At 54.5% G+C, this 14,368-nt stretch overlaps 1 protein-coding gene across 2 annotated transcripts; it reads left to right on the top strand.

The window, feature by feature from the left end:
• The first annotated feature begins 644 nt into the window (after nucleotides 1-644).
• On the top strand, nucleotides 645-9,448 carry LOC138110652 (chloride intracellular channel protein 2-like). Of its 2 annotated transcripts, none has more exons than XM_069015813.1 (6): nucleotides 645-932; nucleotides 5,389-5,498; nucleotides 5,925-6,050; nucleotides 7,040-7,146; nucleotides 7,532-7,713; nucleotides 7,856-9,448. In XM_069015813.1, exons 1-6 carry the CDS (start codon nucleotides 876-878, stop codon nucleotides 8,015-8,017), a joined length of 744 nt encoding a protein of 247 aa, XP_068871914.1. In that variant the 5' UTR covers nucleotides 645-875; the 3' UTR covers nucleotides 8,018-9,448. The 2 variants fall into 2 exon arrangements, with proteins under 2 accessions (XP_068871914.1, XP_068871915.1); XM_069015814.1 differs by lacking the exon at nucleotides 645-932 and adding an exon at nucleotides 4,015-4,113.
• Nucleotides 9,449-14,368: the final 4,920 nt, after the last annotated feature.

The following is a 14,368-nucleotide window of genomic DNA, read 5'->3' as shown; positions in this document are numbered from 1 at the left end:
ATCCCACCATCCTGCCAAGCACCATGCAGTTGGGCGGCTGCCAGGGGCACTCTGGGCTTCCCCACTGCTCCCCGGCATGCTTTAGCATCTTTTATCTCCTGCCTTAGCTGTTTTACAATCCTTCCTACCCAAGGGCTGTGCCCCAGCTTCAAAAAGTCAGTGACAGGTGCCCAGGCTCCTCCACTCAGCTTCCCTGAGCACTTGCCCTGCACAGCCCAGCTCCTTGCAGCGAGGGGTGCTCAGAGGAGCCCATGCAGGGATCCCTCGAGGGTGGTGGGCTGAGAGAGGAGCTGTACCCTCCCTCCAGGCAGCTGCCTGTCATAATGCAGCCACAGGAGGCAGCGGGAAAGTCAGCCAGGTTCACCCCAAATTGATAAAGAAGCCCTAGGGCACTGGACATTGGCATGAGGGTGGGAGAGTGGCAAAGGGCCAAGACTGGAGCAGCAGGAGGAGCAACAGGCAAGACACTTCCACTATAAAGCCCCTGCTCCCAGCTGGGAAGAGATAGCAGCAGTGCTGTGGACACCAGAGGTGCTGGGGATGCCAGCCCACTGCTCGGAGGCACTGGAGGAGCACCTGGGTGGGTGTGATAGACTGGAAGAAGACTCTGAATGTGACCAGATAGACCCATGCTGAGTCATGTCTGAGAGGCCCTGCAGCTTCCTCCCCTTGCTGGCGGGTCCTGGTGCACACCCCATTGCTCCTCCTTCTTTAAAAGGAAGGAAAGTGTGAGCTCCAGCCCTCTGCGGAGTAAGAGCAGCCAAGAGGCCCAAGCCACCAGCCCTCTGAAAGCCCTCCCCCATCAGAGCTCTGCAGGGGTCAGATCAACTCACCACAAGAGTGTGCAGCCAGTGGTTCCTCCCCACACTGCCGGGATGGACAGTCAGCAGCACACCGCCACCAAGGAGCCTGAGATCGAGCTGTTTGTGAAGGTGGGTCTCGGGGGGGGGGGGGGGGGGGAAGTGACTCTTTGGCTCACCGTCACCAAGATCCAGCTGGGTGCAGGTGGTGGAAATTCATGGGTGTCTTCATATTTTGTGAGGCTGGAGATGGGTACCAAAGTCAGTGTCACTCGTCACAAGGCTGGCTAAGCGGTTGCCCAAATGGGGGGACCACATGGTGGTGTGGGGACTGTGGGGTGTCATGCCCAGCAGTCTGAAAGATGCCCTGGTCTCCTGATGGTTGTGCACCCCGGAGAAGTAGCGCTGCTGACAGCAGCACGATGAAGGAGTGGGAACACACATGCCTCTCAAAATCTGGATAAGACATGTCCCAGCCTGGGAACAGCAAGCAGGAGGGCTGGGAGCAGCCACTCAGCTTCTGCTGAGAACAGGGTTATGAAACGAGCATGGATGGCTTGGGGAACTGGTGCGGGAGTCCACGCGTGGGCGAGGTGGGGCAGCATCACAGAGCGGTGTTCGCTGGAAATGGTTTCTGTTTTTTTCTCTGTTAAGCAATTTTCTGAACACTTTCCTTGGAATATTTTAACACTCAAGTTCAAAATATCTGCAGTGGCCATGGGCGGTGCAAAAAGAGAGGAGACAAAGCTGGTGGCTGGTAACTGTGTCTGCCCACAGCAATGCCAGGGGGGCCCCGGGACGTGCTGTCAGGTGACAATGACTAGGGGGCGATGCCTCTCTGTGCCACCTCATCGAGGTTTTAAGGATGGTTTCTCTGTAGCCACTCAAATCCATGGGCTTCATTCCTCTCCTTCTGCGGCAGTCCAGTGCCCAAAAGGACTGGGTCAGAAGCCCTGGCTTCCCTGGCACAGGCACCCAGCAGTTCTAGGCACTGAATGCTGCCTTCCTTGGGTAGTAGTTGGACATACATGCTAGAATAGATTATCTGAACCTTCTCAGGAGAGATTTCCCTCATCCCCTTGCCAAAATTGCAGCCACAGCACTTCTTGGTGGACACTGAGCTTGGCTGAGCTGAATCTGGACAAGCGTATTCCTGGTAAAAGTAATCTCAGCCTTGAATTCTCTGCTTAACACTTCTCCCTGGGATGGCTGGAAAAGAAAACAATACATGAGATGACTGCAATGGCAGCAGCGTATTCTAGGGGATTTTCATAGGGAAGTGAAACAGAAAACCAGCAGCATCATCAGGACTTCCCCTGTACTGTAATTTAGTGTGAAAAAACCCTCCTGGCTTGTCTGTTCCCAGAAGAGTTGACGCTGTGCCTCCCTTTCCCAGCATCAGGACTCAGCTTTACCAAAGACACAGTGGCTCTAGCGGCTGACAGGCACCTTCCTGTGCCATCAGCACCTCCCTGGGCTGGGAATGCTCCAGACACGACTGTTGCTGTGACCACTGACAACTGTAAATCATGGGGGAAGCTGGTGCTCCCACAAGCGCCTACTTGGCACAGCATGGCATGGCATGGTATGGCACGCTGCCTGACTTTCACTCTGGCAAATGCTGAATTTACCATGGTGAGGATGGACAGGGTGCAGAGCAACTCCCACTTTACCCTGAGGTTGGGGTGGGTGGTTCCCAAGGGGCTGGCAATTTCTCACCCTGCCATGTCCCTGGCAAGAGCATCATCTTTCTGGCTGGGAGGAGGGTCTGCTCTGCAGCTCCACCAGGCATTTAGCTGCTTCCTGGCTCTCAGGCTGGCTGTAGGAGCATGGCAGGTCCCATGGGGACTGAGTATTTAGCAGTGCCCCAAAACTTTTCCCTCCTCCCACTGCATTTAAGATTGTTTCACCACAGGGAAACCACAGGAACTGCCAAGTAGCTTTGGGCTTTCAATGCACTGTGCAGCCTAGTGACGCCTTAGAAAGTTGGGGCTAAAAGATTGCAACCCTCCTAGAGATTCTGTGCTAGTCCATGCTGGGATTATCCATCATCGGAGGGCAAAAAATTGAGGAATGTCAGTCTGTGCCCCCACCCCAGTTCCTGCTGCAGAGGCACTTTGGGGAAGGAAGTGAAGAGCAATGACTCCCCCACTCCGTGCTGCTCTGCGTTTTCCGGGGAGGGAGGGCACGTGGCTGCAAGTCTCCTCTGAGGGCTTTTGGCTCCCTGAAGCTCCCCCCATGGCCAGTGGTTGCCAGCAAGGCCCTTCTGGAGCCTGATGCTCCCCCAGCAGTGCCTGGGCACTGGTGGAGCTCCCCTCCACTTCCTCTGGATAAAGGTTTTGGCTCTGAGCATCCTGGTATCGGCCTGATTCTTTCTCCCTGCAGCGGCCATCCCGATTTTCTTTTCACTCCAGCCCAAAATTCCCCATCTCTGTATTTTTAAAAGATGAGGGGGAGGACCAGCATGAACAGCTCAGGGACTGGAGTTACCAGACAAGCATGGAAAAACCTGAAGCAGGCAATCAGAGTCTATGCCCAGAGCAGCCTGAGCGAGGGGCACCCCTCCCCTCACCGGCCCCCCACCCCACACTGTCCCGATGTGACTCCACCAGAGCTATGTGTTGCCATGGCTCAGCACAACAGCTCCTGGGGGGACAGCAGGACAAATCAAGCCCTGTCATTCCCAGCCTTGTGCCAGGCCAGGGAAATTGAAGAGAGTGCAGCTAGCAGGGAGAGCAGGGAGGAAAGCATTGGTCCTCATGCTAGGCAGCCACAAAAGCACCTGCTGAGCTGTTGATTCTGGAGATGCTCCAAAGAATGGCATTAGTTTGGGGTCATAGGTGACAGGGATGCTGGGGAGGGGGAGCAGAGATGCTTTGTGCTCTTGCCTATGGGCAGCCCTCAAGGCTGTTCTCTAACTTTCCCCTCCAGCTCCTTCAAAGGAAGTCTGAAATGCAGTTTCATCCTTTTCCAAAGAAGCCCTATTTGCTATTAATGACAGAGGATGCTCCTGAGCTGCAGCCCCTCTGGGAGTATTTGCTATTAATAGACACTGACCAGCCTCATCTGTAGATTCAGGTTCACTGTTGGGCACATCCCAGGGAATCAACATGTTTCTTGGTTCCCATTTCTTTCTTCAGATTTCATGACATAATTTCATGACAGCTGAGGAGAGAAAATACTTGTTAAAAGTAATTTTCTTTCCTCTGGAAGGACTAAAAGGTCTTGGCATGACAGAAAAGAAGATCCCCTGCTCCAGCTCACTACCGGGAGTGTTGGGGGATTGTTTGATCCTTTTACTGTCCCCCTTAAGGTGAGTTTGATGTCAGTGTTCTCTTCCTGGAGAAGCTGAGCACTCCAGACTACACAGGTTTTTGGGAGTCTGTGGTGACTCATAGCACCTACCTCCAGCCCAGGAGAACCAGGCACAGGTCTCTGCCTCCTCAGCCATCCTGTCTTTGTGTCCCCAAAGAGGAGTGAGCTCTGGAGCCACATCCAGCTGCTCACCATGGAGGTTTTTGTTGCTATTGACTCTGCCAGATCCTTTTAAATCTCATCATCCTCTTGCTTAGCCGCTGGACTTCAACTCACTATCAGTGCAGAGCTGTGCCACCAAGGCTCATGTCCCACCACACACCGCTCCATCAGAGCAGCATCCCTCTCTGACAGGGCTGGTGTGAGCTGTGCTGCTCTTCCCTGCCCAGGCAGGGTGGCCACATGAGCCAGAGCACCACGGTTCACGTGCGGCTTAGGAACCTGTTAATTCTGTTAAAGAAGTTGAGTTTCCTGTGAGCCATTTTGCCTCTTACCACAGCACAACTTCCCTCTCCCAGCAGCATCTCGGCCAGTTTTTGTGAACGGGGGGGGGGGGGGGGGGGGGGGGACCTGCCACGTTCCTCTTGCCAAATTCCTCATAAGATGTTTCAGTCGTTTTGGCAAAGGATATTTCCAGCTGCTACATAGCAAGAAAATGTGCTTCACTCTGCCTGTAGCTGTGCTCATGCAAAGGGGCTGAAAGGGACTCCTTTAGTAGCTGACAGTCATCTCTGTTTCCTCCCAATGCTATGTGGGATGCCAACACAAATTCTCTTCAATACAACCCTCCTGCACCCAGCCTGGGGAAGGCTGCTGGGTGGTTCTTGGCTTGGGGACATCATGCCTGGGTTCTTCAAACACACATGAGACCGGAGGCAGACATGAACAGCACATGAAAACAAACTGCTCTTTTCCTGGCAAACATGAGCTCATTTCCCTTCTCCCATCCTCTCCAGCCTGGCCTCCTGGCCAAGTGGACCCTCCCTTCCTCTCACTCTCCACTTTCTCCCCCTGCCTCTTTCTCCACTTCCTTCTGGCTTAATCTCACATTTCTGGGAAGGATCCGACCCCTGGCATCCTGAGTATGCTCTTATGTTCTTTCCAGTGGCCCTCAGGGCCATGGCTCAGGGCGGGTCCTACAGCTGAGCCCTCCCCGCCATTCTCCCCGGAGCCGGGAGGCGCTCCCTGCAGCGTGCTGTGCCCAGTGGCTCTCCAGCTCCGGGCATCCTATCTGTGAAAGGGTTCAATCTTCATTTTTCTGCTTTCCTGGCAGGCTGGTTTGGATGGAGAAAACATCGGAAACTGCCCCTTCTGCCAGCGCCTCTTCATGGTGCTCTGGCTCAAAGGGGTCAAGTTCAATGTCACCACGGTGGACATGACCAGGTGAGGTGGCGCTGAAGCCCTGGGCCAGCAGTGGGTTGAGACATGCCCTGCTCAGCTCCCCTATCAGCACTTCTTCCCCCTGTCCTCTGTGTAGCCAGTGTGTCACTGGACGGGGATAATCGCTGCCCACAAGCTGCCCACCTTATGTGGGGTGCAAGTGTTGGCCAGCACGGATGTGGGCCACCTGCCAATGTGCCTGGCCCAGGGACTTCCTGTCCAGCTGGATGTGAGGACGACTTGAAGGCACCACAGGGCAGATCCAGAGGCTGGGGAGCACTTGTCAGCTTCCCAAAGCCAGCAGAGCTGGGAATGCTCCTGGTCCTGTGCCCCCTCCTACCCCCCACCCCTGCCGTGGCCACTTTCCTCAGGGGCTGCTGGAGGCAGATGTGCTACAGGCTCTGAGCCAGCTTGTTTTCTCTGCTCCAGGAAACCTGAAGAGTTGAAAGATTTAGCACCAGGCACCAACCCACCCTTCTTGCTGTTCAACAAGGAGCTGAAAACAGACTTCATCAAGATTGAGGAGTTCCTGGAGCAGACCCTGTGTCCACCCATGTAATTGCAAACTCACTCCTTCCCCATTTCGGGGCCTTTCACAGTGTTGCCCAGGGCTTGGCAGATTGGGAAACTGGGGCAGGGTGCCAGGAGGTGTCCCAGGGCAGCCCAAGCCAGCAGATGCCCCCCCCAGCCCCTGAGCCTGCTCTGCAGGGCAGGGTCTTCGATGCTGAGGGGCTGGGCCCACCAGGGAGGGCATGAGGATGACAGGAATGGAAAACAATGGGAGGAAATGCACCAGCTATTGCACCCCCACTCTAGGGGCAGAGGGGAAACATAGGGAGGTCCCTGCAGGGCCCCCGGCACTGGTGGGTTTGTCACTGGCTGTGGCAGCGGGTGTTGAGGTAGAGGGGGAGTGTGAGACTTTGCTTGTTTATATTCAGTGCACTCAGCTGAGTGAAAGCAAATGCCCTTGCTTGACTGCAGCAATGCAGGTGGCCCATAGGGCTGCTGGGGGGTGGTCTTCCCTGAGCTCACTGGAGAGCCCCCCAAGCCAGCCTCCCCTGTGCCGTGTATGGCTGCAGCCTCCCCACTGCTGCAGAAGAGGAAGCTCAAATGCATTTGTCACCCGCCTCCTTGAATGTGTCTGCCCTTGCAGCACACCCTAGGACGTGTCAGCAAAGAGAAGACAGTTCCTGAGGAAGTCATGGGAGCTTCTGGCTTCCTGAGACCCCTCTGTGCCAATGTGCATCCTCTGGGCTGGGCCAGAACTGCCTGCAGGCAGAGCTCTGCTCTGGGGCTCCACTGCCACCAGTGTCCCCAGGCTGTGGAGTTTCTTCCAGGAGATTGTCTCCTGGCAAACACCCAGGATAGAAGACACAGCTCACAGGGTGGTAGCTGCAGTAATTCACATCATCATGATTCTCCCACAGCCATCTGAACATCCCCTGCATCCTCCAGTACCAGCCCTGGGCTCCACGGCCCAGGAACTGATGCTGCTGCATCCCTAAGCCATCTCTGCTTGCACTGACATAAGTGTCTTTTTCAAGGTATCCACACCTGAGCCCCAAGTACAAGGAGTCCTTCGATGTGGGCAGTGACATCTTTGCCAAGTTCTCGGCATACATCAAGAACCCACGCAAGGAAGCAAATATCAGTAAGGATTGTGGGTTTCTGGACTCTAGTCAACCATGCTGCAGCAGGAGAAATGCTTTTGTCTGCAGGCAAATCCTGCCATCAGGTTAAGGTTCCTGCTGCCTGCCTCACCAAAGTCACCTTGGGAAGCAGAGGGGCAGAGGGGAAGGATAAAGGCAGTTCTCTGCTCCCTCCACAGGGATAACAGCAGAGCATGGGGTGATGCTGCTGTAGTCCCCTGGGAACAGAGACTGGCCAGGGTTAATGTTGTGGCCCGATGGTGTGGCCCTGAGGGCTTTTTCCCTCTCTGCAAAGCCTGTGGGAGGTTCAGCCAGCCCAGCACAGCCTAAAGCTTGCCTGGGAGCCCAGGGCACCCACTCACTACTCTCGGTTTCCTGCCCTCCCAGATTTTGAGAAGGCCCTGCTTCGGGAGTTTCAGCGCCTGGACATCTACCTGAACACTCCTCTCCCAGAGGAGATTGACCAGGACAGTGTGGAGGACATCACCATCTCCAGGAGGAAATTCCTGGATGGAGACCATCTGACTCTGGCTGATTGCAACCTCCTGCCCAAATTGCATATAATCAAGGTAATGGCACTGGCCCCCAGGGCCAAGGTAGGGGGGCACCTGCTCCAAGAGGGGTGGACAGGGAACCCCCTGCCAAAGCCAGAGAGTGAGTCTCCCCCAGGTCTTGTAAGTTTCAGCCTCCTCCTCCTTCACTCTCCTCTAGATTGCAGCCAAAAAGTACCGTGACTTCGAGATCCCAGAGGACATGACGGGTGTCTGGCGCTACCTCAACAACGCCTATGCCTGTGATGAGTTCAATCACACCTGTCCTGCAGATGAGGAGATAGAGCACACGTATGCCAGCGTTGCCAGGAAGATGACCTAACCATATGGTGGGGTGGGCTGGCAGCATTGCCCTGGCTGAGCCCTCCAACTCTGCAGTCCTGACACAACCAAAACCAGCCGATGGAGAGACTAGAGAGGGTTTACAGCACCGCTAGCTCCTGCCTTTCAGAAACAGCACCTTGCTTCACAGCCCCTGCCACTGCCTCCTCCTTCTGTGCTGCTGGCTGCAACCCCTGGGTAGCATCAGTGCTGACCACATGTATGCACTGCTCCCATCTGGATGTAGCTGCATCCCTACTCCCCAAAGACGTGTCTCACAGCCTGTGACTAAGTGTCATGGGAAAAGCTGAGTACTAGCCTCCTGCAGTGGCACCTCTGTGGAAGAGATGAGATCCCCAAAAGGCTAGGCCAGCCCAGCCTCCCCAGCCCCATCTGTCAGCCCTGTGTGGTCCCAGCCATCCTGTGCTTGTCCTGGGATCCCTGTGCTTCCCCTGGGCCGGAGCTGTTTACATTGCCTGTTGCCAACCTGCCCAGCACCTGGGGCTGGCAGGTGGGCAGCCCTCTCTTCCAAGGCATCAGCTCCCTCTGAAGATATGGAAAGGCTCTGCCCTAGCAGCTCATTGCAGTGAAAAACTGTGTTCACTGTTGAGGGCTGTGACATGGGTCTGACTCCCCATAAGACATGGGGGCAGGTGGGTGCTGGGGGTGATGCCTGTGCAACAGTGCCAGGACCAGCTATGGGAGGAAACAAAGAGTCAGGGGACCTGCAAAGGGCCTGAGGATGAAGGGCTGAGGATCAGGGCATCCCTCCCACGATCGCCACTGCCCAGGGCCATGTGCTGCTGGCTGCAAGGTCCCACATGGCTCCTCCCAGCTCAGAAGCCTCTGTGCCTTGCAGGACCCTACAGAGGGTGCACCCATGCTCTAGCTCCATACTCCCCTAGTCCCCACCAACACTTCTGGCACCTGAGGCTGGGAGCAGCCACAGGGTAGGGCACACGTTTAGTTTCCAGACTGGAAAGCCCAGGAGAACAGACAGCAGCTGTTTGGCAAAGCTCTGTGTCTGTGGAAAGGTGTGGGCAGGTCTGGTGCCTCTTGGCTCAGCAGGCCTTCACATCCTGTGTTGCTGACATGAGGCATCAAAGCTGCTCTGCACAGCCATGACATCCCATGTTCCCCCTCTGACACCTCCAGCTGCCCCAGGACTCCCACCAGAGCTTGAGAATTCGGCCAGCCTTCCCTAACCAGCCCCAGGGCAAATCGATACTGTACAGTGGGTGCGGTGGGTTCTGTGGGAACTGAAGCGAGCAGAGCCCCCTTGGCCCTCACTGCCACTTTCCTCTTTGCACTAAAGGTGTGTCCTCGCAAGCCTGCATCAGATAGCACTGGGTTTGGGGACTGGGATTGTTATTAATGGGTTTTGGTTTGTTGGTTTTTTTAAAGAACAGCAATAAACTATATTTTGATATGCCTTTCTGGTGTGCTGTAAGCCAGGCGCCAAAGCTGCTGGCATAGAGAGGGTGCCATGGAGTGGAGAGGGCTTTCCTGCAGTGGAAGCTCCTCTGAGATTTAGCAGAAGTGAAGCTGTATCCCCAGTCTCTGCTGGCCTGGATCACTGGCTCATAGTCAGCCCAATGTGTCCTAGTGCCTAAGGCTTTTCCTCCCTGGAGGCAGGACTTGGCAATTCTCCTTGCTGACCAGCAAAAGCTCTGGCTTTTCAGAAGCTCTGCTGTTCACTGTGGCTGTGTTGTGTTGGGGGAAGTGCTGTTGAAGGCTGGGCAGGTTAACCCTGGCTCTGGCAGGGTTTGGAGGTTGATCAGAAGAGAACATGAAGCCAAAGTTTGGACAAGACAGGTGGATCCATGCTTCATTTTGCATGATCTTCCTCCCTGAGGGCTACCCTGTGTCTTCTGTTCCTTTGACATCTCATGGCAGCACGAAGGCAGTGGCAAAACCTTTGGGCCTCTAGGCATCCCAAGTTGATTCTCTGCATGCTCCAGTCCCTGGAGACAGGACTCAGCCAGTGACAAGGCTTAACCTCTGCTGCCAAGAGCTTCCCTGCTGGAGCAGTATTTGACCTTGCTGGCATTCGGAGAAGCCTCTCCCCTTCATCCCAGGAGCTGGCCATGCAATTCCCCTTTCTGGAGGAGGTGTCTGTGAGCTCCAGGTGGCTGATGTAATCCTAGATTCCTTGGCTCAGGTCATCCAGGGGACATTCCTGGGAGCATCCAGGTCAGCAAGTCCCTGCAGACTGGAGAGATCAGGCTGGGCTTCACAGAAACAGGAGAGTGGCAGAATTCAGAGCTGGGGTCTGGGGGAGTTTTGGCTGAGAGGTAAATACCCATCCTCTCTCTCTGGAAAAAAGGCAGACAGCGATGGAGACCTGTCCACCGGTGTCCCAAAGCACCATCCACGAGACAGGGTCATGAAAGGTGGCTTTTCTGAGAGAACAGCACTGAGGCGGTGCACACTCTTCCCAAAGTTGCAGAGAGAGAGAGCCCCCAGCCACTTGCTGTGTCATCGGGGACCTGGCCCAGTTCTCCTGTGTCGAGGTTTTTCCAGTTCCCATTTGAGATCCTGTTCTTTTTCCCTGACTTCAGTTTCAAATTACTGTGCTATCAGCCAATTGGAATTGCTTCTAATTACTTCTCTTCCTCTGGAAGGCTTTAATTTAGAGAAATACAGCTGGAATTGGTCCCTCTGGTGACCTCAGCCAGGCCCTTCTTGCTGTGACTGCAGATCATGTCCAACCTCACCGAGCACCACATTTCCTGAGGGCAGCAGGGAAGTAACTGACAGGCACAGTAGGATTTTAAGCTCTCGGGAGCTTAAAATCCTGAGGTGTTATTCATGGAGGAGAGGAGACAGGACAACTTTTTCTGTGCCTTTTTGTACCTGCACTGGGGCTGGGGTTCAGATGGGTTGAACAGTGCTTACTTCATAGGTGCCACATGGAAAGTCCCTCTGAAGTCTTGGCATGAGATCCATGTTTCTCAATCTCTTGTGTCCTCTCATCGTGTGGGGTGGGACATCACACTGGGACTTTCTTGAGGAAGATGGGACAGGATGCTGAGCAGCCCAAGCATCTACTTTTTAATCATGAGGCTGACTGTGACCCTGCTGACTACAAAACAGAGGCTCTCATTTCTCATGGAGTGGTTGAAGGTGCATAATCCAGAGATCATTGATTACCTCTCTTTGCCAGTCCCCATTTGTCAGGCATGGATACAAACTGGGAAACAGCTGAGATGAGGCTATCATCCATTTCAAGTGGGCACGCCACTCAGCTGGGACTTTTCTCCTAACAAAAATCTGTATCTAGCCTGTTTCCCATCATCTGGAAAATAGAGGATGGAAAAAACCAGAATTCTGCCAGGTTTCATGTCATAGAATGAAAAATCCTGGAGACAGGCTCATCACATTTGCTGTGGTGCCATGAGGAGGAAGCACAGAACCCCTCCAAACTCAGAGTGCATTGTGAGCCAACATGCACACAACTCAGGGCAGCTTGCTGGTTCTGTCTGTCAGCAGGAGCATGAATGATCCTAGGGGCAGAGAGCTACTGGAGCAGTGCCAGGAAGTGGGACAGTATTGACCTGAGCTGCTGTTCCCATAGGCTACAGGACCAGAAATCCCCTGATATGCACCTGAAGGATGGGAAGCACAAGAACTGGCCACGTGTCACAGACCCCGGGAACAGCAGTGGTGAGTGGTGAGGTAGCTCCATCCAACACAGGAGGTTGTCCTGTGGAGTAAGGGGACCTGGTGACCGAGCTAGGTGGTGTATGACTCCCTCAGGGTGCCCATGGCACATCCTGAGTGCAGACACTTGCCACACATCCCCAGGTGAGGGCACTGCCAGACCAGCACATGAAGTAGGACTTCATGTAGGAATTGCAGGAAAGCTCCTGCTTGGAGAGAAACCACACTGGTCTGAGCCAGCAAGTTCACCTCTCTGCAGCCTGTCAGCCCTGCAGCCCTCTTCATGCACATCCTCCAAACATACCACACTCAGGCTCTGGCTTTTGGGGCTCTCACAGTCTCCACCCACATCCTAGTGGGCTTCCCAACCAAGCCAAGCAGCTAAGACCACTGAGAGAAAGGTGCAGCAGGAGCCAGTGGCTTGGACATTGCAATTCAGACCTGTCAAAACACAAAGCCTTTTTGGGCTGAAGGATGGAGTCCAGCAGGACAGCTCTGTCTCGGTTTTGAAAGACAGGTGTCTGCTAAGGAAGGCAGAAGCCTCCCTTGAAGTGGCAGATATAACCCCTTTCCCTCTGAGTTATTATAATTTTGAAATCAAGGGCCTTTAGGCAAAGATGTGGGAAATAGGAATAACAGTTCTTTACTATATCTAGATAGATAGATAGATAGATAGATAGATAGATAGATAGATAGATAGATAGATAGATAGATAGATAACCAGTCAAACAAAACAACAACAACAATGGCAGTAACAGCAAACAATCCCAAACCCAGTCCCAGCCTTCTCGGCTGTCAGGCCCTTTCCCCTCGGGTGCAGTTCCGCTCGCAGCCGGCAGGGGCGCTGGCGGCTCCCGGTGAGCAGGGCAGGTGCGATGGTTCCCCCGCGGCTGCAGGGGGCGCTCCGGAGCGAGCTCGGGGAGCACGCGGCTGCTCTGGTGCCCTGGGATCCCGGGGAAGGGATGGGACAAAGGTTTCACAAAGCCCTGGGCAGCTGATCCCGGACTCTCGGGAACAGCAGGCTGGAACGGCAGGCTGGAGCGGCAGGGACAAACACAAATCCCGGGTGGCAGACGAGATGTATCCAAAAGGGGAACCCCCCGGGGCTCCAGGCAGGCAGGGCAAGCACGGCTACAGCGTAGCGAAGGCTCGAAGCAGCAGCGGGGCAGGGTGGCCGCAGCCCAGCCTCCAGCAGGGCAGGGAAAGCAGCCCTGGGATCCCGGCGTTGTTTCCAGCAGAAAGAAAGACGGCCGAAAAACAGGAACCAGCAACTCTCCTCGCTGCAGCCTCTCTCTCCGGGCGCTGAGAGTGAACTGAACTCACATCCAGGTGAAAACAAAAAGCCTGGCGAGGCCCTTTTGTCTTCTCTTAAGTATGGCCATTTGTCCCCTAGCAACATGCATATGGGAAAAAATTCCTTTAACAAGAAAAAAAACTAGGACTAAACTAAAACCCCAACAAGCTCCAATGTTGCTGCCCTGTGCTGCTTCAGGGACCCACCTGGAGCTACAGAGCCATCACAAAGGCAACTTGCACAGGGAGGCTGAGTGACAGGGCCTCAGTGAGGTCCCAGGTCTTTGCCACATACACAGATGTGCTGGACAACGCTTGAGGTGGCTGTGAGGATTTGGGGTGGCTCTGGGCTGTCCCAGAGAGGTGGCAGGGTGGGCACAGGAGCAGAGCAGACTCTGCTCTTTGCAACTCTGCCTCCCATGGCTTTTAAAGGCAAATGGGAATGCTCCTGGGTACTGGCAGCCTGCAAAATATTAGAGCTTGATTTTTCCCCATCATTTCAGGAGCCACCACATCTCTCATGGTTGTCAGGCACAATGGTTCCCACTCAGTGACTGTGAAAGCCCCATTAGCCCCCAAAGAGCAATTTTCCACTGTGCACCACTTTCATAGGCTGGCAGCTCTGCTCTCTGAGAATTAGTAATAAGAAATATGCTCTTGCACAGTCCTAAACCTGCTGTTTCTAATAAAGAGCTGTTTGCAGCTGCATCCCTCTTGTTGCTTTGATCTGACACCAGCAGAATCTGAAAACACCACGGAAAGAAGACAGGAACAGCCAATTGATCGTGGTGAGTCAGAGCTTTCACCAGCCCCTGCACCAGTACCTGCAGGCACAGCGCTGTGCCATGGGCCCAAGGCCAGCACCAGAGATGGCATCTGACCTCTGAGATGATGATGCTGTAGAGTGGGCTGGGTGCCTAAGGCCCAGTCGCTGGCTCAGCCCTTTCCAGGCTGTGGAGGAAGCATGGAATGCTGAGGGAGGACCTGGCTGTATGTGTGTGACTGAGGCTGCAGTGGTGATGGAGGGACTAGGCCAGTGTCCTGTGCAGGTCCATCCTCCAGCGCAGTCCAGTCTTGTTCAGCATATAACACCGGGCCAGGTAGACCAAAGTGCGATTGAATACAGACACTCCACCCAGGCCCTGTGGTGCACACAGTGGTGACAGGTCTCTCTTGCGACATGCTGGGACCTCACCCCGCAGTGAATGTTGCACTTTCTCTCTGTGGTTCTGCAGAAACCTGCATGCTGCTTGCACCTCCAAAGCAAAGCAGAAACCCCCTCTCACATCCACTCGGAAACTTCAGCTGCTAAATGCCATCTTGAAATGTCACAAGCCTTCTGTCTTTTTCCACTCCCCATGAACAACTCTTTCATATGAGTGGGAACATTCCAGCT

This window comes from Aphelocoma coerulescens, chromosome 4A, assembly GCF_041296385.1.
Source record: "Aphelocoma coerulescens isolate FSJ_1873_10779 chromosome 4A, UR_Acoe_1.0, whole genome shotgun sequence".
Lineage (NCBI taxonomy): Eukaryota > Metazoa > Chordata > Aves > Passeriformes > Corvidae > Aphelocoma > Aphelocoma coerulescens.
The sequence above is the reverse complement of the archived record's forward strand: the minus strand, read 5'-3'. Positions and strand labels throughout refer to the sequence as shown.